This window comes from Leuciscus leuciscus (genome assembly GCF_965113295.1).
Source record: "Leuciscus leuciscus genome assembly, chromosome: 24".
In the NCBI taxonomy this organism is placed as follows: Eukaryota; Metazoa; Chordata; class Actinopteri; order Cypriniformes; family Leuciscidae; genus Leuciscus; species Leuciscus leuciscus.
The window spans coordinates 22077727-22101723 of record NC_138723.1 but is presented as its reverse complement, the minus strand read 5'-3'; the positions used below and the strand labels follow the sequence as shown (position 1 = coordinate 22101723).

At 36.8% G+C, this 23997-nt stretch overlaps 3 protein-coding genes across 5 annotated transcripts; all 3 read right to left on the bottom strand.

The window, feature by feature from the left end:
• Nucleotides 1–30: 30 nt before the first annotated feature.
• On the bottom strand, nucleotides 31–13914 carry pora (P450 (cytochrome) oxidoreductase a). 2 transcript variants are annotated; one of them, XM_082157563.1, is made up of 16 exons: nucleotides 13813–13914; nucleotides 11978–12175; nucleotides 8877–8925; nucleotides 8602–8730; nucleotides 8331–8480; nucleotides 6103–6227; nucleotides 5915–6004; nucleotides 5456–5554; nucleotides 5105–5221; nucleotides 4166–4284; nucleotides 3826–4007; nucleotides 2978–3127; nucleotides 2628–2895; nucleotides 2398–2543; nucleotides 1413–1498; nucleotides 31–1158 (listed from the first exon to the last, which is right to left on the bottom strand). In XM_082157563.1, exons 2-16 carry the CDS (start codon nucleotides 12145–12147, stop codon nucleotides 1014–1016), a joined length of 2025 nt encoding a protein of 674 aa, XP_082013689.1. In that variant the 5' UTR covers nucleotides 12148–12175; nucleotides 13813–13914; the 3' UTR covers nucleotides 31–1013. The 2 variants fall into 2 exon arrangements, with proteins under 2 accessions (XP_082013689.1, XP_082013690.1); XM_082157564.1 differs by lacking the exons at nucleotides 11978–12175; nucleotides 13813–13914 and adding an exon at nucleotides 10087–11938.
• Nucleotides 13915–14674: 760 nt separating this feature from the next.
• tmem120aa (transmembrane protein 120Aa) lies at nucleotides 14675–19276 on the bottom strand. Of its 2 annotated transcripts, XM_082157568.1 has the most exons (13): nucleotides 19072–19276; nucleotides 18340–18360; nucleotides 17801–17919; nucleotides 17602–17718; nucleotides 17242–17301; nucleotides 16973–17068; nucleotides 16656–16745; nucleotides 16494–16559; nucleotides 15893–15954; nucleotides 15711–15803; nucleotides 15562–15626; nucleotides 15247–15315; nucleotides 14675–15123 (listed from the first exon to the last, which is right to left on the bottom strand). In XM_082157568.1, the coding sequence occupies exons 1-13, from the start codon at nucleotides 19147–19149 to the stop codon at nucleotides 15013–15015; spliced, it is 1047 nt and encodes a 348-aa protein (XP_082013694.1). In that variant the 5' UTR covers nucleotides 19150–19276; the 3' UTR covers nucleotides 14675–15012. The 2 variants fall into 2 exon arrangements, with proteins under 2 accessions (XP_082013694.1, XP_082013695.1); XM_082157569.1 differs by lacking the exon at nucleotides 18340–18360.
• Nucleotides 19277–20279: 1003 nt separating this feature from the next.
• styxl1 (serine/threonine/tyrosine interacting-like 1) lies at nucleotides 20280–22513 on the bottom strand. The gene is made up of 6 exons (XM_082158593.1): nucleotides 22248–22513; nucleotides 22025–22158; nucleotides 21799–21944; nucleotides 21561–21658; nucleotides 21357–21469; nucleotides 20280–20887 (listed from the first exon to the last, which is right to left on the bottom strand). The coding sequence occupies exons 1-6, from the start codon at nucleotides 22324–22326 to the stop codon at nucleotides 20756–20758; spliced, it is 702 nt and encodes a 233-aa protein (XP_082014719.1). The 5' UTR covers nucleotides 22327–22513; the 3' UTR covers nucleotides 20280–20755.
• Nucleotides 22514–23997: the final 1484 nt, after the last annotated feature.

The following is a 23997-nucleotide window of genomic DNA, read 5'->3' as shown; positions in this document are numbered from 1 at the left end:
CACAAAACATATTTGATATCACAATGACAATTCACTTCCCAAGCAAGTTTTATTAAGTTTTAAAATTAAACAAACGCAAGCTTGTCATTAAAAACAAAACAAAAAAAGGCCATAAAACCGTAATGCTCGACCTTTTTCTGCAATTGCAGCTTTGGCTCACCAGAGGGATGAATTGAGGAGCCAATCATTTGTAGAAATCTGTGGTAAATGCGTACCAATAAGGAGAAACATTTTGAAAATGAGAGAAGAACCTACATTTCTTTTCATAAATGCATCTGTTACATATATTTAATACGGTATATTCCTCCAGATTAAAACATTAAAAATTGACTAACAGAATGTAACACTTCACCCAATAATGGAGGACATGTTGATTGCATAAATGCTCGTTCATTGCTACTCAAAGCTAGTGTGAAATAATGCATTAGAGTTAAGATGAGTGGCAGAACATTTTGAAAGCACAAGAAATTATAATGAATGAATGTCACAACATCAAAAAAGCACGATTGACCTAAAATGATGAACACATTGTATGTTTTGATAAAAAATGTCACAAAAACAAAATCAAAAGTTTTACAGTACGTCACAAAGTGATATTTGCAGAATTTTCACAGAGAGATAAAATGATCAGTATGACAGAACATTCTTTATAAGGCCTCACTCAAAAAAGCAAAGGAATATTTTGCATCCTTGACCTACATTTGCGTATACATCAACATCCAATACCACGGTCCGCTTAGGGTTCAAATTCAGTCAAATCAGTTTCCTGTTACAGTAGGTTGAATATCATAAACTCATCTAAAGGAAGAATGTTAAACTTTTGTCTGATGTTGGAGTGCTTATTTTCTGATCTCGGGACATGTGCATTATGTTAGTTGATCAAAACTATTGTATATCCGAGACAAACAACCTGACAGCAATACATCAGTCCAGGCAAATTCGATGTTTTAGCTCTTGCTTTTGAAGAAATGATCATCTGAGGTAAAGTGGCAAACATTGGTTTATCAGTAAGCTTAGCTCCAAACGTCCTGAGAGTAACGGCCCTTAGTCATCAGCTTCTTGAAATAGTCCACAGCTTGAGTGTGTGTCAGGCCGCCCATCTCCTCTGCAATCTCATAGAAGGCTGTGTGAACATCCCGAGCCATGTTACGTGCATCTCTGCAAGGACAAATATTCACATTAAATATGCATGTAATTATGACGCTGGAAAGAGATGCAGTATTATATTGAAGAATGGCACTATTTACCACTTTATGCTAGCAAAATCATATAATTATATGGTAACACTATAATTATTTCAAGCTGTTTATTGTTCCACTACAATCCTGCCAGTTAACAACTAGTACGGACTGTTCTCATAAGAATGTTATTCATCTATTCAACATGTGGTAGCAGAAACTTCTGGTTCTTACCCACAAACATAGATATGGGCATTATTTGAATGAATGAGCTTCCACAACTGCTCCTTGTTTTTCTTCAGAAGATGTTGCACATAGACCTGCAAAAACAGGATAGTCCACAGAATTACTTTTCAGTTTCTTCAAAACTATTATTCTGATAACTCTGAAAACTACTGTAAGATGCTGTATCCACAACAAAGACCTGTCATGTTTAGGAAGATAAATAAAAAAAAGAAAAATAATATGTAGTACACCTTTAAATTTGGATGCAAATAAATTTGAACGCCATCTTTAAAATTACGTTGGTCAGTGTCGCTTATGGTTACTGGCAAGAGAATACAGGCTTGACTCCCGCTGCACGTTCATACAGACAGTATTTGAGACGCTACTGCAAGTTTCTGTTTGAATGGGACATTTCGAGACTCATAGCTGTAAGTAAATGCGGTTGTCAATCCCAAAAAGTGGCAGTGTGAATGTAGCCTTAGATCAGATTTGCGGTCATCTATCGCTCACTCAAACACCTTTTCACAAGATGTAAAATAAGTATTTGATGTCCCCAGAGTGTGTATGTGAAGTATTAGCTCAAAATACCTCACAGATATTTTTATATAGCATGTTAAAATTGTCACTTTTTGAGGGTGAGCAAAAACGCACCATTTTTGTGTGTGTCCCTTTAAATACAAATGAGCTGCTGCTCCTGGCACAGAGGGCGGAGCTACAACAGCCTGCACTCACACAGACATGCACTGAAAATTTCACAATCTTCTGTGGCCTAAACACTAATTTAATAACACATTTAAACATAATATTTAGCAAATCTTAAAACATGTATCCATTATACAATATAGTAATATTCAAAATAATTGTATATATAGTGGGGGGGGGTTTAAACAATTTTTTAGACAATAGTATAGAATTTTAACTTAAGGCCATAACATGGCAATAACTTATTGCTATTAGCAGGATTTTAATTTCAGCACATCCATATGTCACTCACCTTGTGCTCCTGGTCTCTGGAAAAAGCAACGTTAAGTTGTGTCAGCACACCCGCTCTCTCAAAATCCTCCAGTTCCTGCTGATAAAGGAAGTCCTCGTTCCTATGGCGACAGCCAAAGTAAAGTATCGTCTCACCAACATCCTTCCCTGCAACAGAGAGCAAAAACTGAGTGAGATACCTTTGCTTTATAATGATACACATGTTGTGTCAAAGCAAGTTTCAAGCCACACCTTGATCCTTCTGCCATGCTCTCTCCTGGATGAAGCCCATGAAGGGGGCGATGCCAGTTCCAGGCCCGATCATGATTACAGGATTACTGGCTTTAAAAGGCAGGCGGAACTGGGATCTCCTAACATACATGGGAACGGTGGGCTTGTGACCGTTATCAGTCACATCTTTGTTCTTGAGCCAGTTGGTGGCCACACCTTTGAAGACTCTTCCAGTCTTGGTGGTGTACTCTATCACTACAGCACAGATGTGGATAGAGTTTGAATGGACCTGAAAATAGAATGAACAAAGTTACAGCCAAACTCAAAGTTTTCTGATTCAAGGTATAATATCGAAAAACTGTGGATTTGACCTTGCCGGAGGAGGCGATGGAGTAGTATCGAGCTTGAAGTCGAGGCAGCAACTCACACAGATGATCTATAGGAGGGTTCAGGGAAGGTAGATCCTCTAGAATAGCCAGTATGTTCCTCTCCGAATCCACAACCCAACTCTGGTAGAGAGCCTAAAATGAGCAAACAGATGGTGAAAAAGTACTCGTGAGGGCTTTTACACTGTTCTTAACCCTGGGTTATCATCGTTTAAACCTCGCTTTTAACCCCGGCTAAAAGAACATTTCGTACTTGTAATTTAAAAGCGGGGTTAGCATCGCTTTTAATCAAGGAACCCTCTGGAGCATTAGCTGTGTTAACTCTGCATTGCGGCACCAAACATTTACAGTGGTAAACATGGTGTTAGGATGTAAGGACTAAATGCTTAGCAACAACAGATATCCAATCACGTTCCTCATATTCACAGAAACACTGCACGTTGTATAAACAGTAGTTTCAGCGTTTGATGGAAAAAAGGTACAGTGCAGTACAGGTAATAGTACAGTCAGCAATGTATAACATGAGGATGCACAATGCTAGAGCTTTTATATATTAAACAGGTCATGTGCTGCATTCATTAAATCAATGATACTGACAGACACCACAAAATATGTAAATAAGAGCGATAACCCAGGGTTTAGGAATGTACAGTGTGAAACAGCATTTTATGAATACCCAGGATTAATTATTTACCCCAGGTAAATTATGAGCAGTGTGAAATGTGAAACAAGATAACCCATGATTTCGTTTACCTGGGGTTTAACTATTTCAAGTGAGAAAAACACTATGTTTACTACAGATATTACAGCAGTGATTATGACATGATCCAAACCTTTCCTTCAGAGGAGGCAGACGCCATTTTGCGCATGTTCTCTTGTTCTTGGGGATCAGAGGCGTATTGCGCCAGCTCATACAGCACATTTGTACGGGGCATGTTATTGATGTCAAGGTAATGGGTCAGCGCTGTGCGGTATGTGGTTGGACAGGGGAATGGATGCTTTTTATTGGACTCCTCTGCAGAATTGAAACATTATTAGCAACAATTGCGTGTTATAAATTGCATGACTATATAACAGAGAATAAAATAAATTAAATAATATCTATCTTTCATACATGCCGTCTCATATGCTGATTATTTAATTTTGATATCAATTTCAGATATTAGTATATACCATCCAGATTTTTGAGAGAGATTACAGTATCGAGATCCACTCCAAGTCTTTCTCCAAGTCTGTTGACCACCGACGCATCATTTGTGGGGTAAACAGCAACATGGTCTCCAGCATCATATCTGCCAGGTAGGCATAAATGTGGACATAAAAAAATATATATATATAAAAAAAAAACTGTACACTGCATCAGTACATACTCAATAGTGAACAACATACTATGTACAGTCTGCATGCAAACTTTCTTTTGAATGTTATACAAAAAGTGACAGTATTGCTATTTGTAGTAGTGATTTCAAACTGTTTTATATTCATTTTAAAATGCTCTAATATTGTAGAGATCTTGTTCAGATTATTGAAATCAACATAATTTCATGTACACAAATATGAGTGTGAATCTCATGAACACTATCAAGAATATGGGTTATATGTTTCACCCCTTAATCAAAATAAAAAAAGAAGACATTATATTTAATAAAATCAATAAAACTGTAGGTATATTATATGGAATATAAAAATTAAAAATACAAATAATGATAACACTTTACAATAAGATTTCATTAGTTAACATGAACTAATAATGAACTGCACTTCTACAGCAATTTTTAATCTTAGTTAATGTCAACATTTACTAATACATTCTTAAAATCAAAAGTAGTATTTGTTAACATTAGTTACTACACTGTGAAGTAACATGAACAAACAATGAATAGCTGTATTTTTTATTAACTGACGTTAACAAAGATTAACAAACACAATAACAAATAAATTGTTCATGTTAGTTAATACATTAACTTATGTTAACAAGTGAAACATTATTGTAAAGTGTTATTTTCTTTACACATAATATAATTATGTAATATATCTTTTTTTGCTTTTGGGGTGATATGTGACCCTGAAATGTTTTCATGAGTCTTGAGTATACCATGAGTTTACATGTACCTGATTTTAGAGTCAGTGAGATCTAACTCGACGTGCATCAGATGACGGTTTCCTCCTTTGTTCAGCTTACGATTAACATTCACAGGTGCAAGGAAAGGATTCTTTGAATCAAACGGTCTACACAGATCAAAATGAATAATGCAATCAGATAAAAAGCTTTTCAAATTTCAATATATCAATTCAAAATCCTAGAAATTAGTTATTCACAAAACATTACACAAACAGGAGGTCATTTTACAGACTAATCTACAGTAAAAGCATTCAAATTAATCTCTGATCAAGGATGAACAGCGGATCTCTTAAAATGCCTGATGCGTCAACCGATCGCTTAGTTGAAAGGGTTGAACTCACGGTTTCTGTGTCTGAAAGCTGTTGAGCCTCCCCATCTCTCCGGCGTAAACTTGATTCATATTGATGTCATTATGAACCACCAGTTCAAACTGGCGAATGCTGAAAGAACATAAAAAGAATTGGCGATCTCATCCCAGCCTGTTTTTAAAGCATTCAAAACACCTATGATGTTTAATAAGATGCAAAAACCTATTCAAAGCAGGACAGGGGAGAATTTTGTAATGGAAGCACATGATAAATGGATTTGGTCCCTCTAATATGGAGATGAGACACTGAATGTGTTGTTTGGCCACAAAATACCCATCAAATAAACATGTTTGAACTAGATAATCTGATACAGCTGGTCTGTTCTTTCAAATTCTACCATACATTGCCTATCAATACAAGACTACATTCTGTTGAAAAATAGTGATTCAATTACAAGACCAGCACATTGAGTTTAAAAAATAAAAATAATACCAGCTGTCTTCTCCCGTGGGCTCCACACCGAAGAACTCACATACCGCAGGCCAAAACTGCTCTTTCCAAGAGATAAAATCCTCCTCCAAGCTTCAAATGATTTAGGATTAAATAATTAGGATAGGCAATGAAAATGACTTAAAACCAGATCTGTTATCTGCTTCAATCCAGAGTTTTTATTCACTCACTTGCTGTCGTCATCTCCGAGGCCCAGGTCAAAGACCCTTTTCCCACCAAGTTCAACAAGTCTCTTGTCTGTGTACTTGCCCGTGGCGTTGTAGTGCTCATATGTTTTATTACCTAACCCAAACACCTAAAAAAGAAAAGAAAAAAGGCAAAAGTAATTCAGTCTCTGCAAGCAGACATTAAGAAACAGAACACAAAGAAATAATCAAAACATGCAAAACTTTAAAGGCTAAGCATCAATTAAACTCTCATTTTTATTCTTGATCTTTTGAAATAAGTTTAATCCTCTATTAAGTTGTGCTTAAACATTCACAACTTCCTCTCCAGTTTAAAAAGATCTCTTACTGAAACTGAGATACCAAAAAAATTGACTTAAAAATATAAGTGGCATATATACTCACCAGCCACTTTATTAGGTACACCTGTTCAACTGCTCGTTAACAGCAACCAATCACATGACAGCAACTCAATTCATTTAGACCATGAAGAGATGGTCAAGACGACCCTCTGAAGTTCAAACTGATCAGAATATGGAAGAAAGGTGATTTAAGTGACTTTGAACATGGCATGGCATGGTTGTTGGTGCCAGACGGACTGATCTGAGTGTTTAAGAAAATATCCAGTGAGCAGCAGTTGGGTATACTTTCTTCGCACACCTTGGGCTCCTTAGTACACTACCTATTGAGCATCGTTTAAACGCCACAGTCTACCCGAGTATAGAGTGGTACAGGTATGACATCACTTTGTAAGCCAAAACGTGGAAGCAAGTTAGCATTTTAGCACTTCTGGTTCCATCGTCCCGAAGTCAATAGGTTTTTTGAATGGGGTTTTGGTTAAATGGCTGAAATAAGGTCTGTGGTGAACACAAGCTCAAGACACTTTCACGTTTTATTCTGCGACAAAAAAACATCAGTAGTACCCCAGTCATGATTTTTTTTAAGCTGTTACGTGTCTTTAAAAATGCGGTTGCTAACAAGTGGCTAAATGGGACTACAGAGGCTGTCGGAGAGATTAAGGCATCAAAATTCATAAAAGTTGTGTTTATCTGTGAAAATTATCTTGATGGACAAAACGTGTAAGTATCATAATACTTGCGATAATCCAAAAGCCTATGGAAAGATCCTATTGGGTTTTTGTCGAGGGAAACAGTGTGATGCTAACTGCCGGTTGGCCTAGAAAGTGACGTCATACCTGCACGACTATAGTTGCTGACAATGTCCATCCCTTTATGACCACAGTGTGCACATCTTCTGATGGCTTCTTCCAGCAGGATAACGTGCCATGTCACAAAGCTCAAATCATCTCAAACTGGTTTCTTGAACATGACAGAGTTCACTACACTCAAATGAGCTTCACAGTCACCAGATCTCAATCCAATAGAGCACCTTTGGGATGTGGTGGAACAAGAGATTCGCATCATGAATGTGGAGCCGACAAATCTGTAGCAACTGCATGATGCTATCATGTCAATATGGACCAAAATCAAAGAATGTTTCTAGCACCTTGTTGAATCTATGCCATGAAGAATTAAGCCAGTTCTGAAGGCAAAAGAGGGTCCAACCTGGTACTAGCCAGGTATACCTAATAAAGTGGCCGGTGAGTTTATATTTGCGATTAAAACTGATTTCAATACATTTAACTGAAATGCAAAAGAATTATAAATATCGTGTGCTCCTTATAACTTCCTCAACCTATCTAGCCTGTCCCGCAGTCTTGTAGCACTGTAGACGCACTGCAGTGATGTTTCCAACCACATGTTTTATCACGCTGTCCCACTACAACCACATAAAAGAATCTGAGAACTCCAGGCTGAAACCACAAGGCTTGCATCCAGAATACAGGTCCAACTCAAGCGGAGCCTGTCTCCAGAATCAAAGGAACAGAAGATCCAATGATCAAGTTCCATCTGAAATAGTCCCGCTAAGAGAGAGGTTCCGCTGGGATGGAGCTCAAGCTTTGTTTGGCTAGGCCAGATGTTTCCATTTGGTGAGGGAGAACTGATGAGGATTCCATGGGCCCCTTAACTATGGGACAGCCTCAGGCGCAGGCTAGTTAAGAACTTCACTGACTGCTCAGGAAATAGGTACCACTCCATAAAAAGGCCAGGAATTTTAAAGGGTGCCCATAGATGGAAGATTGTCCTATGCAATCTCTTGAGCTCAGTTTATTAACCTAAGAAAGAGACACATTTGCTTCCTATGCACTATTCTGATGTTGGTTTATTACTCACAGCAAAATTGACCCCCTCTAGATCGTCATCAGTCCCTTGCATCCAATCATAGAACTCCTGAGCGTTGTCTGTGGGGTCTCCCTCTCCATAGGTTGCCATGCAGAACACAGCCATGGAATTAGGAATCTCTTTCAGTCTAGACAGTTCGGACTGTGAATGGGAGATAATGACTAAAGTCAAAAGAGTTGAAAAAAGTATAGAAACGTTCTGATCTTGATTGATTGATTTCATTAGTGTTTATCAAACAGGCAGCAATAATGGCTAAAAGTACCAAGTCATACTCCTCTGGGTCAGCGGCCATCCCTTTCATGCCATAGCGATGGGCATCTTTTGCCAGTCTGTTAGCAAATTCCTCAGCAGTCCCCGTTTGGGATCCGTAAAACACCACAACGTTTCGGTTCTAGAATGGGAAGTTACAGAGATTTAGAAATCAAACATAATGAACTTTCTTTCATTGTTCAAAAAAGTGAATTATTTACCAATTATTTAAACTCTTTAGATCTGGACTAGATTTCTATGGAGGTAAAATGTTTCTAGAAATCTCACCGTTTTCTTCATTTTCTCAATAAAGCTGGTCTCACGTATTTGTGGCGTTCTATGAAAAGAATTAGGAAGAGAGAGAGAGCGAGAAAGAAAGAACACACATGTGAAAAGGCTGTAAAGCATGCCAGACCAATTCTTTTGGTAATGAATAGGGGATTGAGCCTTTCATTTCTTGGCCTTTTCCCACATAGGAGAACTTCCTGAAGTTCACACCCCTCTGAGAGTACCACAGCATTAGAACACGTCTGCTTTCAGTCATTGTTCAACTAATGAAAACCACAACCGTTTATGCAAAATCAATGATGAAGAACAGAAGGTAGAAAAAAAATCTTTGTTTGATAAAAAGTTTGATACAATGAACCTACGGTTTCTGCTATTTTTAAAATGCCATTTATTTGTTAAAAAAAGTTTTTTTTCCCAAATTTTTAAAAATAAAAGTAATAAAACAAAATTTTCTAAATAAAATTAATACATGAGCACAATATATTTTTATACATTTTATAAATATTTTTTACTCTTAAGAAAATGTTTCAAACACATGATGTTCTTTTGAACTTTCTATTGTTTCTACTGTTTTCAACATTTATAATAAGAAGAAATGTTTCTTGAGCACCAAATCCGCATATTAGAATGATTTCTGAAGGATCATGTGACACTGAACACAACTGACAGAAATTCAGCTTTGCCATCACAGGAATAAATTACATTTTAAAATGTGGTATTAAAATAGAAAACAATATTACTGTTTCAACTATACTTTTGATCAACTAAACGCAGCCTTGATTTTGAAATGCAGCCTTACTGACCCCAAACTTTTGAACAGTATTGTCCATTCATTCAAGTGAACAGGGTCAATTACAATAACTATCAAATTACTAAACAACCATCATTGCACTGGCAAGAAATCACAGTGCAAATCAATGCAGTCCTCCCCTATACTTCTCTATAGTTCCACATTAAAGAAACAATTTAGTCATTCTCATTCAGAATCCATGCAGCATTCCACCAGATTAGAACCTCATTTTGCCATTGCACACCACTTTGTCGGAGTGTAGCTGTAGAAAGACTAAACAATTAATTTAGGTGGACACAACAAAACTATAAGCAATCATTAGTGGCGAAAGCAATTCCCCAAAATCCTAAATGGCACCCAAAATATCCATCACAACAGAAGAAACACAGAAAATTAAACATCCGTTTGTCCCGGACTAACCTCTCTGCGGCGGCCAGTCTGTCCTGAGGCAAAGAGAACATGCATCCCATGACTGGGGAAAAGACGCTGTCCTTAAGAGTTCTGCATACAGAGTACTTTCGTCTCTAAAAGGTTTGGATCAAGAGCTCAGACAGCCTAAGAAAGTCCGTAAAAGTTCATTAGGAGGATCTGTAGGAAACGCATTGCTCTTCAACGCAGGGAAAGGGGGCGTGAGGCAGGCAGGGGTCTGAGACAGGCTCTCGTACACGCTCATTCTCTGTCTCTCTCTCTCTCCTGCCATCTGGCCAGAGCACAGCGTTGCAAAGCAACATGAATATATAACATTTCCCATGGATCTCTACTGCACAATGCTGTTAGTGAACCCATAGACAATAGACATCCATAAAATCTTGAATGTTCCTGCCAATGCAAACACAAGGAGTTCATTCCCTCTCTTTCCCAGCCTAATAAAATACAAACGAGCACTAAAACAAAAGCCAATATAAATTTCTAGATTGAATTTTTTGTTAAATAAAAAATAAAATAAAACATTTTGTGTTATGTGTTTTACTGCAGACGTCACATAAGCAATGCATTTGATTAAAACAACTAAAGGAACAAGAGTAGTGGAGTGGTTCAAGATGGCCTAAACTGGCAGCAATCCTTCAACACAAGTAATGTGAACCAGGAAGCGGAGAGAATTGGATGTGGTTATCCTTTCCTGCTCTCTAAACATCTCTTCCTGACACTACAGTTCTTTAGTTACACATCATTTCCTACTGCATTCTTTTTCTACTCTTTACGTATTGCTGCTGTTCCTGTTTTAGCAATGACAATGAATAAGTGATTTATGTATACAAGGAAAGACCATGTACACTACCGTTCGAAGGTTTGTCCAAAACATTAAAACAGACCACTTTTACTCACCAAGGCTGCATTTATTTGATAAAAAATACAGTAAAACTGTGTGAAATATTTTTGCAATTATTACAACTGTTTTCTATAAAATGCTATTTATTCCTGTGATGGCAAAGCTGAGTTTTCAGCAGCCATTACTCCAATCTTCAGTGTCACATGATCCTTCAGAAATCTGTAGTGTACCTCAAAGCTTGAGTCATCAGGGTTTCATTGTCATTGTTTACAAGGGTGAATAGGTCACAAGTTTAACATACAACACTACAATTGACTAGCAAGGATTATGGGAAGCATTCAGGAAAAATAACATCCTGTGACTCCATCTGAACAAACAGTGCTCATTTTCAACCTCATATATACCACCATCTATGTTTATTGCACAGCTCAGTTTCATGTTTGATATCACCAAACACGGCACTGATGCTTCTGTTCAGCACTGTGAAAACCAAACAGGAAATTAATTTACCAACTTGACGCATCTATGAAAATTCGTAAACAAAGTAGTCTAGCTGTTGACACATAACCAGGGTGTACATGAACTGTGTCTCAGTTGCTCCAGACCATAACGCTGAGACAGAATGTAACGCACGCACATACTCTGGGTCCCATGATGTCAACACTTTGCAATGCTGGAACCCATGACCGACCGAACCACAAAGTGCTTTAGGAACGAGACATGGTGCAGAAACGATGCTTTGTTCAAACAAGGCCAAAGGTTTACAGGGAGAAGAACTATAAACTGGCCGTCCAACAAAAATATTAGCATAAATTTGAGTCCCATAACACAGTTCCAGCCATGGACTGTAAAGCAAAAGCTCATTTTGTTCCTTTATTGTTTGCATTTAGACTTTTGTGGGGTGGAACACAGATATTGTGCTTGTGTTTCACAAAACATGGCTCTGACCAACATTTTAGCCATGCAGAAAAATTTGTGTGGGAGTAATTTCCCCCCTTGAGGACAAATGAAGGGGGGAGGGGGTTAAAATCAGACACTTACACAGCAATGAATGTCCTCATCTCCGGAATAGGCTCTGGTTGTCTTCGGAAGAAGAACCAGTAGATAAGCAATCCTGCGATTAGAGAGAAGAGGAAGACATCCAGAGAGCTGAGGAGAGGCTCCGGAGTCTGATCCTGATCGGAGAGCAGCTGGGATTCAGCGTCCTCCATTTTCACAGAAATCAGAAAGCAGATATGTCTGCAAAAACAGATTGCAAAAACTTCCATCACTTACTATTAGTTAATAATCGACTGAAGTAACTCTGAAAGTATTTACTGACTCTAAAAAACAACATCAAGACATATCACTTTACACAAAAACAGTCTTCACTTCACATACTCAGATACATACATAAAACAGTCACTTACACTGTACATTCTATCTATCTATCTATCTATCTATCTATCTATCTATCTATCTATCTATCCTCCTGGGCAAAAGAAAAAATGGGCTAAGCACTAAGCTTTTAACTGTCTTAACCACAAATTATTGGTCAGGAAATTAGCTACATTTAAGCAAATGGACTACATAAAATGCCAATGCCGTCTCAGAAACATATCAAAGACAGAACAAAGTTTTTGGCAGAATATGGGACGTTGTCTGTGAAGTGATGAATCACAATGAACCACAAGTTCATGGTGATGCTCCAGAACAGTGTCAAATGCATCTCTACCACAGTGAAGCACGGAGGAAGAGTGTCCTTGTGTGGGGAGCATTTTTTAGAACATGAGAGTATTGCAGAATGGCTTGCTTCTCACAAATGAAAAGTTGTTATCTAAAGAGTAATGATCAGATGTTGTTTTTGTCCTGTCAATGCTCCTGCTCAAATTGCAAAGACAACCAAGAAGTGGCTTGAGAACAAGTCCATCAGGCTCATGTTTTGGCCTGGTCAGAGTCACATTAAGCTCAAATGAACTGGAAGACATTTTTCAGCTACTCATGAACTATTTGAATTGAAACTATTAACATTGAGTGGAACAATGGCTCTTCTTCCTGTAAAAAGCTGTCTGCAAGTAGGGAGCTATTCCATGCTAAGTTACTTTATCTACAGTATTTGTGCAATTCTTGCCAATTTCCTGACAATATTTTTTGTGATTAAAATGGTTAAGAAAATTATAAGACCACTAAATATTTTGCCATATTTGGCTTGGCCCATTTAAATTTTGCCCAGGAGTGTGTATATATTTATAGTTTAGCAAAATAATAATTAAATTTATACATAAACGGATTATTTAAAACTCTTATTTGCGTAGTTTATGGTCATGTAGGTGCCATAATAATCTTTAATAAGTACTGTACGTTGTCAAAAACAATACCAATTTGGGACTTTTTGTCATGTTGTGCCCTCTTTTGAAGACTCAATGTAATTACATAATGATGAGCAATTACAAAACACATTTTGAACGACGGTCGTGAATTTCTAATAAATTTTAATTCGTCACCTCGTTTCCCAACAAAGAAACTTTTATCGCTCAAGCTATCGCGTGTTACAAAACAAGCGTTTTGTAACACGTCTCTTAAGTAGAAAAGTAGAAGTATAATGTTAGTCCAAACGCGTTTTTTTGTGTGGACATTTAACATGGCGTTGTTTGAATACTTTGACGTATATTAATATGGTAAGTTAAATCATTTAGTATCGCGTAGCAAAGTTAAATTGTTATAGCATCTGACACTATCACTGTACCATGCTATTAACGCCATAGTACTTTTTGTGCGGGCAGACGTATACACAAAATGTTCCCTTTTTGTTTATGACCTCAAAAACTGATTGACAATACATTAATTGGCAATAATATCACTAAAATTCAACAGTTACACAACACTGAAAAACATACCTCCGGTTAGCTGGAGGAGCACGGCGCACAGCACAAGCATACGTCACATAGATACGCCGGCCGCCGTGTTGCCAGTCGCACGTTCAAATATCCCTCGCGGATCTTAACACGTTACTAACAGGTAAAAATTAGTCGTTTAACTTTGAACAGATTCTACCTTTTTGCTTTGTTGTTGTAATGTTTAGTACGCGTTGGCATGTTCTTCAAAATTTCGTTTTATTCTGACTTATTTGTCCATTACAGCAGCAGCATTGTTTTCCCACTCGTGAAAACTGAGGGCGCCTGTCTGTGAGCCTAATTATTCTGGGGTATTTGGCAAGCATATAAGAAAATAAGATAATTAAAAGTTATGCAGTTATACTCAATGCGGTGAATTATTTACTGGAAAATGTGCTTTAAAGGGATAGTTCGCCAAAAATGAAATTTCTGTCAACATTTAGGCTACTCGCCCTCAAGTTGTTCCAAACCAGTATGAATTTATGAACCATCCCTCTAAAAATGCAAGATGATGCAGAGTCATCTTTTACAATCTGTTAATCAAACGTTCTGTTGTAAGCACTTGAAGGATATTTCCAATTCCTATTTCTGTTTGACTGGGCTTCCTCAATCAATTCTTGAAATATTCACACACAAAACAAATTTCCTAACATTAGGCTAATTGCACATACTTCTTCCTCACACAAAGATGTTGACATAGTCCTATGATGGTAAAGTCATGTGTTGAGTGTGGAACAATGCCACTGAGAGCAAATCATTTCCATAAATGTCTTCTAAAGTCTGTCTTTGAGTACTTGCATTCTAATTCATTTTAAATATGGGCCAGAGATTTTTCAAAAAAGAAAAGAAAAAAAGCAGCACACTGTTATGATATTCTGATGTCATTACTTTTATTGACATATGATGTGAAAAACGTCATTTTAGTTAATAAAATAAAAACAAAATAATAAATATTTATATTTTAGGTTAGCTGGAAAGACATTTCATTCCTTATGCTTTCTAACACATTTACAAAAATCGTCACTTAGCCGTACTGAACCATGAATAGAAGAAACACACTGTCTGACAACATTTAAAGAACAGTGTCATAAAAATATTGTACATTATTAACACAATAATTGCATATACACTGACATTTAAAAAAACATTCATATAAAACGTAAATTGCTTTGATAAAGAGTTCCGTGCCTTTGTGCCGGTCATTTATAAAGCTTTAGCTTTGTCCTGATCCATGTATTTGTGGTAAACAACACCAAGAGTAGTGAAGAAGTTTCCCATGAACAAAACAAGGAAAGTAGAGCCACACATGAGAACCTAAGAAGAAAAAGGAAATATTGCAATGCAAATACAATTTCAACGGAAACAAATGAACACGTATATGATTATGAATGATATGCACATAATGTAAACATTTTGAATTATTTTTAAAACACTGACCTGCCACTCTTTACATTCTGGAAGCTGGGCCATTTGGAAGAGTGTAATTCCATTATAAAGCTGGAAGAACTGGATATAGATAATAAGACAGTTAGATCCACAGCATACTACCAATTACATCAAAACTTTTCTGAATACCCATGTTAATATTTTTATGTCAGCAATAAGCAAACTTTTACGCCATCTCTAAAGCTTTAAAAATGACATATTACCACAATGATGGCCATAAAACAGGAAGTGAGCTGTTTGTACATACAAGAGGATTGCATTTATTGCAAAATAATCCAAGAATAACAAACGCAGTATAAAACTTACATGGCCCAAGAAAAGGAACGGCAGGAGAAAAGTCAGACCCCTGCACATCCAAGACTGAAACCCCTCTGATCATAAAGCACATGACAAAACATCTGTTAATGGATAAATCTGCAATATAATAAGGAAAAACAGATAAGAAAACTACCCACCAACTGTGAGGTCCATGTTATGTCTTTCTCCAAGAGCTCGAAGTCTATACAAGCAGCCACTCTGGTAATAGTACTGGAGAAACTGAACAAAATCTGAAAGGAAAACCAAACAAGATTAAGTAAAATAATGAATAAATCGTTATTACATAAAAGGGTTACTAAAACTATAAGACTAATCTTACTTATATACATGGAGTATGACAGGAACTGATTTCTGAAAATCTGGTATAGTTCACCATCAGGCCTGTGAGACACACATGAACAGATTTATTTAATTTTAAGCATTTATTCAAAATTCACTAATCTGATTAATCTGATACACAATACTATTGATTACAGTACCAAAGTTTCAAAAGTGTAATGCTCTAATAATATTTCAGAGTTTTAAAGAGAGACTACTAAGTGTGCTTAAAAACATTTAATTTTAAGTATTTACTCAAAGCACATTAATCTGATTTATCTAATACAATCATATTTCAGAGTTAATGAAAGGGTGTCTTCACACTTAAAGTTCCGTTCTCTTGGTTCTTTTAGTCCGGACCAAAACAGAAAATTATACATTTAGTCCTGGTTCACATCACCATTAAGACACACACACACACACACAAAATGGCTTTTATAGCTTTTCACTATTTTAGTGGTCTCGGTTCACTTGTTTGGTGCACACCGGGGTTCGGATGGAAGCGTTCACACTTATTCAAATGAACCGCACTAACAGAGCAATCACACCGGAGTTCGTTTTGATCGTACCAAACATGCAAAGTGTTAACAAGTCATTCATACCAGGTCAGCATTACTCCAGAGAGAAAAGTTGAGACATAGTGTTGAAACACCCACCAGCCCTTGATCCTGAAACAAAGTTTTGAAACTTTACAGTATAGCCTGAAGGATTGAGGTAATTTTTGACAGGAAATAAGTATTACATAATCAAATGATTATTCTCACTTTGAGCCGTTATTAATGAGGATGCTCTCTCTTATTGTTAATGTACAATAATACCACACCAGCAGGAAATTGAAGAGTGCATCTACAGCCCTATTAAAAAAACACAAGAGGGCAAAGACAAACTGATTATGATTATGTATTAGTTAGACATGAAGCATAACATTTAATCCATGATTAAAAAAATGACTTGCCTAAATATATATTTTATGATATCATTATATGATAACTTGTTCTCAACACCACTATTGAGAATAACAGTTCACACTTATTAGACTAACCACCATTTTTTTTCATATTTGGTGGCAACAAACATGTACCTGTAACTGACCAGAATCCGACAGGTGAATGAGAACAACAAGAGCAGCACAGTCAAGTATAGTTTGAACTTCTCATACTCGTCTTTATAGGCAAACCTGTACAATGGAGAAAAACAAAACCAGTCTTCTCAAGCAGGCAGAGACAAATCACATGACTCATAACATCATCACTGCGCTTCATGACACCACAATGTGGTGTTAAAACACCATGGATAGAATGTTTTAATAATAAATAGCCTAGTATTCTGTTCAAGGATCTGAAAACTTACTTGGCCTGCTTGTTAAGGAGTGTAACATTTACATTTCCAAGAACAAGACTGAGGTACAACCTGGAACAAGAACAGGGTAAAGTATTTCAGGTTAACGTAGGTTTTTGAAGAATCATTGTATGTGCTTGAACAAGATAGATTATAAGTCCACACACCACTATCCTCATTCAATTATTATTTCATTCTTTACCACACCTTTAGTCTACAGTTTTAATAGTGTCAATATAGTATCAGAAATGGAATAGGCAAATACATGTGGCAAATACAGTGGCATGACCTGCTTTGAATAGTAAGTGCTGATAATGTGTATTTTAAGAGGGTGTAGCACAGATAACATCAAATGTCTTTCATTTGTATTACTCATTTTTCTTTGGCAGGAAGGCCTCCATCTCAAAAAAGACATTTGGTCTTTCCTTTATAGAATCTTGTATCTTGTCTATTTTATTTACATCTTCTGGATTCACTGTGGCTCTGCATCTATGAAAGAAAGAAGTTTGAATATATGGTACAGGTCAATAACAATCATTTTTAACTGAAAAGTATATAACTTATGACTAACTCCTCCAGGGATTCTGAGAGATCCTTTAACTTTTTCCTCTGCCGTACGATAGAAGAGGAACAGCTGTCCTGTAATTTTGAAACCTCCTCCAGCTTCTGTTTGTAAAGCCGATGTGTCTCCTGTGCAACACATACAGACATAAGAATTTAAGGTAACACTTTATTTTACAGTGCCCTTGTTACATATGTTACATGTACGTACAGTAATGTGCATAATTGCATGCAACTAACCCTAAACCAAATACTAATCCTATATTAAGGACATGTAGTTATTTAATATTACCCTGTACTTAAATGTATGTATAATTACACTGTAACAAGGACACCTTAAAATAAAGTGTAACCAAATATTGTATATAGTTCAATGACTTAAATAGTCCTATTACATGATGAAGTCATTTCTGATATTTTCTGTGGAGCTAATGGTCAAACAATTTTGTTTAAAATAAACACACACATACATATATATATATACACTCTGTTTTATAAGCATTAAAGCACTATTTAATGGAAAAGAAATCACCATCAGTGAGGACTTACCAATATAGACAACTTTTGACCCTTATTTAAAGGAAAAAAATCACTGTCAGTGAGGACTTACTAATATAGACAACTTTTGACCCTTAGAAATTTTTTGGTATATGAAACTATTATTAATCTACAGCTAATATTTCTATGACGTGGCACATGTGATATTAAAAGAAATCTGTTTTTATGATACATTATGTTTTCTCACTTACCCATACACCTTAGAATAATGTAAAATATTTAATATAACACATAATAATACAATTATATATTTGTGAGGATCGGAGATACTATATCTTAGTAACTAAAAATATCTGCTTTCTGATTTATGGTACCACTGTTGTACTGTTAGTTGGTCAGGATTAAATGGTTACATGTACTTACCATAGTAATAATAAGAGTAAATTATGCATAATTACATGCAACTATCCCTCAACCTAATCCTACCCTAACCCTATAGTAAGTATATGTTGTTAATTAATATTACTCAGTACTTAAATGTATAATTACATTGTAACAGTGACATCTTAAAATAAGGTATAACCGATTAAATTGCTGAGCAGCTAGTGCTTGAAGCTGAAGCTGAAGCCTAGCTTTACAATCGGCATTGAATAGCGATATTTCAATAAATGTGGTAATAAGAAAAATGATGATGTAAATAACATAGTTAGAGAGCGAAGTGTAAGATCTAATAGTTCAGAGCGGTCATGCTATCCGAGTAGCTCTGGAGAAAGAAAGACTCACCTGAACCTGTTGATAGTCTTTTTCCAGATCCTCCCATTCTTGTAAACATTCGGTCAAACCAGTCGGGTTAAATAACATTTCCAGAGAGTGTATTTGGTTAAAGTAGTATTCCCAGATATGAGTGAACAGATGAACAGCGGTCTGTTCAACCTTTACATGAGCGGCTTGCTTGCTATCTTGAGTCTTGACAGACGTCTGTCATGTGAACGAGACTTCAACAACTCGCGTAGCCAATCAGAGACAGACTTCGCGGCATACTGAAACGCCCTTCTATTAAACTAACCAATGAGAGCTTTCAAAACAAGACAAAAACGCCATTGAGGATATGCTGTTAGCCCACTGACTGACTTCCCACAGACGGTAGAGGGAGAGCATGCCAGCTGTGCCAATGACCAATAGTGGTCAAGGTTTGAACTGTAGATAACCTCTTATTATGTCATAGCAATGATGAATTGTTAGTTAATTTAGAAAATCTTTATTAAAATTACAATCCTCGCGTGTATGTCTGTGGTCCTGGTAATACCTACCGAATGCCCTCACAAAAATAACAGAAATTTTGACCATGTGAGGACATTTTTTGGTCCCCAGGAGGAAAACAGTTTATAAATCATACAAAATGATGTTTTTTGAAAATGTAAAAATGGTTGGATAAAATTGATTGAATCTCGCTCGACCTTTTAATCCAATGGGTTACACTTAGCAAAATGATTTTGACAGTTTGACAAGAAAATTCCAGTTGTTAAAGGGATAGTTAACCCAAAAATTACCCTCACCCTCAAGTTGTTCCAAACCTGTATGAATTTCTTTCTTCAAAAGAAGATATTTTGAAGAATGTCAGTAACCAAACAGTTGATGGGCCCCATTAACTTCCATAGTATTTTTATTTTATTCCATGGAAGTCAATGGGGCCCATCAAATGTTTGGTTACCCATACTCTTTAAAATATCTTCTTTTGTGTTCAGTAGAAGAAAGAAACTCATAGAAATTTGGAACAACTTGAGGGCGTGTAAATGATGACAGAATTGTAATTTTTGGGGTGAACTATCCCCTTTAAAGCAACATACAGTAAAACGGAAGAAAATACATTGCTTATGACATAAATTTATATTTTTAGTTGCTCGTATTCACTCAGACTACTATTTATGCACTGTGCACTATTTGATATTGTAACAAAGTTCGTTATTGTGGGAAGGAGGCGGGAACCGGCAAACATTCAACAGATTTTAATATCAAAATAAAACAAATACAAAATGAAAGTAAAAGACAGCAGGCCCTCACGGACGACTGCTGTCACATATAATAACACAAAACACAACATAAGTCCAGGCTTGTTCCTCTCTCGATCTTCACTGTCGTCGCTCCTCCTTTATGCTTCCTCTCCTCCGTGAGAGACACGAGACCGGTGCGTCGCGCAGGGGTTTCTCATCACGCCACCGGCCTCGTGCCGTTCTCTCACGGCCCTCGGCCTCGTCCTGCTCGCCACAGATATATTAACACTATTTTGTACATTCCACTATTGTCTATACAATATGTTTATGGGAAGTAGTTCATTTATTGCTTTTTAATATTACTTTCATTGATGTATTAATAATAAATAAAAATCTATGATTTATCAGTGACTGTAGCAAGTTACTGAATATGAATGTGCACAGTGATGCACTGTTTCTGTTACATATGGTTATTGTCAGTAGTTGGGTTCTGAAATATCTGTCACTCTCTTCCCAACAATCTGAAGTTCCCAATCAGAAAGTTGCTGCACAAATCCTCGATTTGGTCTCATGCTGGCTTTGCACTGCTGAATATGATTCCAGGCCTCCTAAAATATCCCGAAATCACAGATTACAAATATTAAAGGGATAGTTCACCCAAAAATGATAATTCTGTCATCATTTACTCCCCTCAAGTTGTTCCAAAACTATGAATACTTTCTTCTGCTAAACACAAAAGAAGGTTTTATGAAGAATATTGGTAACCAAACAGTTGGACCCCATTGACTTCCATAGTATGGGGCGGGGCATTAACTGTTTGGTTACTGACATTCTTCAAAATATCTTCTTTTACATTTACATTTAATCATTTAGCAGACACTTTTATCCAAAGCGACTTACAAATGAACGGAGCATTAAAAAAAAAAATTTGTTCAGAAAGAAATTTATACAGATTTGGAACAACTTGACGGTGAGTAAATGATGACAGAATTTTCATTTTTGGGTGACCTGTCCCTTTAAGGAAGCATCTGCTAATAACATCAATGTAAACTCTAAACGCAAAAGTAAAATCATTACCTTAAGTGTGTATTTCAGGTGATACATAAGATATGCCATTGCTACAGTACAGCATCGGCTTATCCCAAGAGTAGAGAATATCAAAACAGGAGAAGCAGTATTGAGATGAGAACCTGAAATGTTTAAAAGACCCACGGTCATAGTTTTGTTTTAGATATTTAAGTTATTGTTCAGCCACTAAACAAAAAATATCCCAGTACTTACCAATAAAAACACACATTCTCTCAAATGAAGTGGTGAAATCTGCCTCTGCAGAATCTGCAATTCGTATGTGTAGGACAGTGCAGTTTGCCTTTTTAAACCTAGTTTGCAAAGTAAAGTTCATAGATTCATTATAAAATTCCACACAAAGGGTATTCAGGCAGTTATATGAACTGAATAAAAAAAAAAAAATGTGTATGCCTACATATATAAATAAATATGAGATGGTGGGTTGGCTCACATTAGACTGCCCTCATTAGAGACATTGACAAGTGCATTCAGCTTCAGATCTTTAAGGATTTGGGGGTTTGTGGCCTGCCTATAATCACCCATGTAAAGCTGACCTGGTAGGATTTCCACAGGATAGGGATTCAAGCTCTCCAATTCCTATGGATACAGGTATTTTAATCATTAAACATGTTTATAAACAGCACAAAAACTTCATTTATAATTGATTAAAATACTACCCTAATGTTGTAAAGAATCTTTTGCGTTCTTAGGAAAGGATAGAGTGCAGAAAACTTCTCATAGCCCCCAGTAAGAATCTGTACAGGAAAGCGGCTCGCTTTTTCTAAGCAGTCTGCACAGTCTATGGCTGGACCTATAACACAAATACAGTCAGGGGGTTTTCAGAAGTGTACTGACATTTTTAGGAAATTTCAAAACATGTTAGAAAAGGTAGTGTCTTACCTGAATCTAACAGAGAATGTGTATTGCTGTCATAAACAATGATGTACCTCATACTTTCAACCTCAACATCCATGGGCATAATACACTTTCGGTCAGAATCCTTTGTAATTAGCAAACAAAATAAACCAATGATGTTCTGATATTCTAATAGTACAGGATATACAAAACATAAACTTTAGGGGTAGGGTTGCCAACTTTCCCGTATTTTGGGCCTAATTTATTTGTCCCGTGCACGGTGCGTGACCTCCCTTGTCCCGTTTTTTGACTAGCCTACTACGCAACAACAGCAACAGCAGCAGTGCTGATCACGACACTTGAGAATGATCACCGACACCCAGGGGCGTAGCAACCGGGGGGGACGGGGGGGACACGTCCCCCGCACTTTTAGAAACACGGGATTCTGTCCCCCGCAATTATTTTGACCCAGCGTCAATATTTCCGCCCGTGTTCTCTGATTTGTTACTTAGACTTGAGTGAACTAACATTCAGCCAATCATAGCGCGAATCATCTCTTGGTGGGTGTGTCTGCATGAGCTTCAAATCTCTTGTTGCTCTTGCGAATTTTCGTTCGTTTAGTCTCTTTGCTGTTTGGCCGGCTGGAGTAAAATGCACCCCAGAAAAAAAGTAGAGGACGATTACATCCTTTTTACAAACACACAAACACATTATGTTAACAATAATTTATTTGCACACAAAAAAAGCATCATGATCAGTTTTTTGGCTGTCTGATGATGACAATGAGATCGTGAGGTGCTTGAAAGCAGCTTTTGTGACGCGTTCGACCCGAGTTCGAATCCGCCTTTTGCCGAACTCGCTCTTCTCCATTTTCCCAACACATATGAGATGTCAAATTTATCTAACATAAAGGTCTCTAGCGTTATATTTTGCCAACAAACTAAAATTGAAACCGTGATATGGCTTTGTTGTTTGTTCCTTTCTAAAACAGAACAAGACTTTAACTAATTAGCCAGTCTGTTTGTGCTGCGTGATATAAAGAAAAGTGCGCACTTTGCTCACCGATCAGCTGGTGATCTGGCGTTAAAAACCACTCAAGGGTTTATTTCTTGCAAGTGAAGAAATTAGGACAAAAGTATTGTAATTTCCCTATACTATAGTGTAATATAAAATATACTTTTGAAATATTCATTTTCATTTATAAAGTATAGACATTTATAGGCTATGATTTTACGTCATATAATAATATAATAATGATTTGTATAATTATTTCTAATAACTGTTTGGCATTCTAAAACACCAGTGATAATGTAATGTAGACTGATAGTCTATAGGCTATCATAACTAAAAAGATGTTTGAGCCCTCTTTAGGTACAAGTCAATGCTTTTTCTTTGTTCAATGTGCATAGTTCATGGGTTGAATCCGGTTAAAGCTCTTAATTTTGAGCTCTCAAAGTGCAGCAGATTGATGCATTTAACCTTAAAATGCAAAAAAAAAAAATCTTCCGGGGGAGCATGCCCCCGAACCCCCCTAGAAGGACAGAGGTCCACCCAACATAGGGGGTATCATCACCATACAGCTTTTGTCCCCCCCACTTTTATAAAGGCTGCTACACCCCTGCCGACACCTGTCATCAACCAAAATCACAGCTTTTTTTAATAATTGTTTTGAGACAAATCATTGTTTGATTTGCGAACATAATCCTCTGCCGTCTGGTCGCTTCAAGCCGGACTCGTCTCGCGCTAACGGTAATTCCCTTTCACTGTCCACATTGATTTCGATTCAATTTTGGCG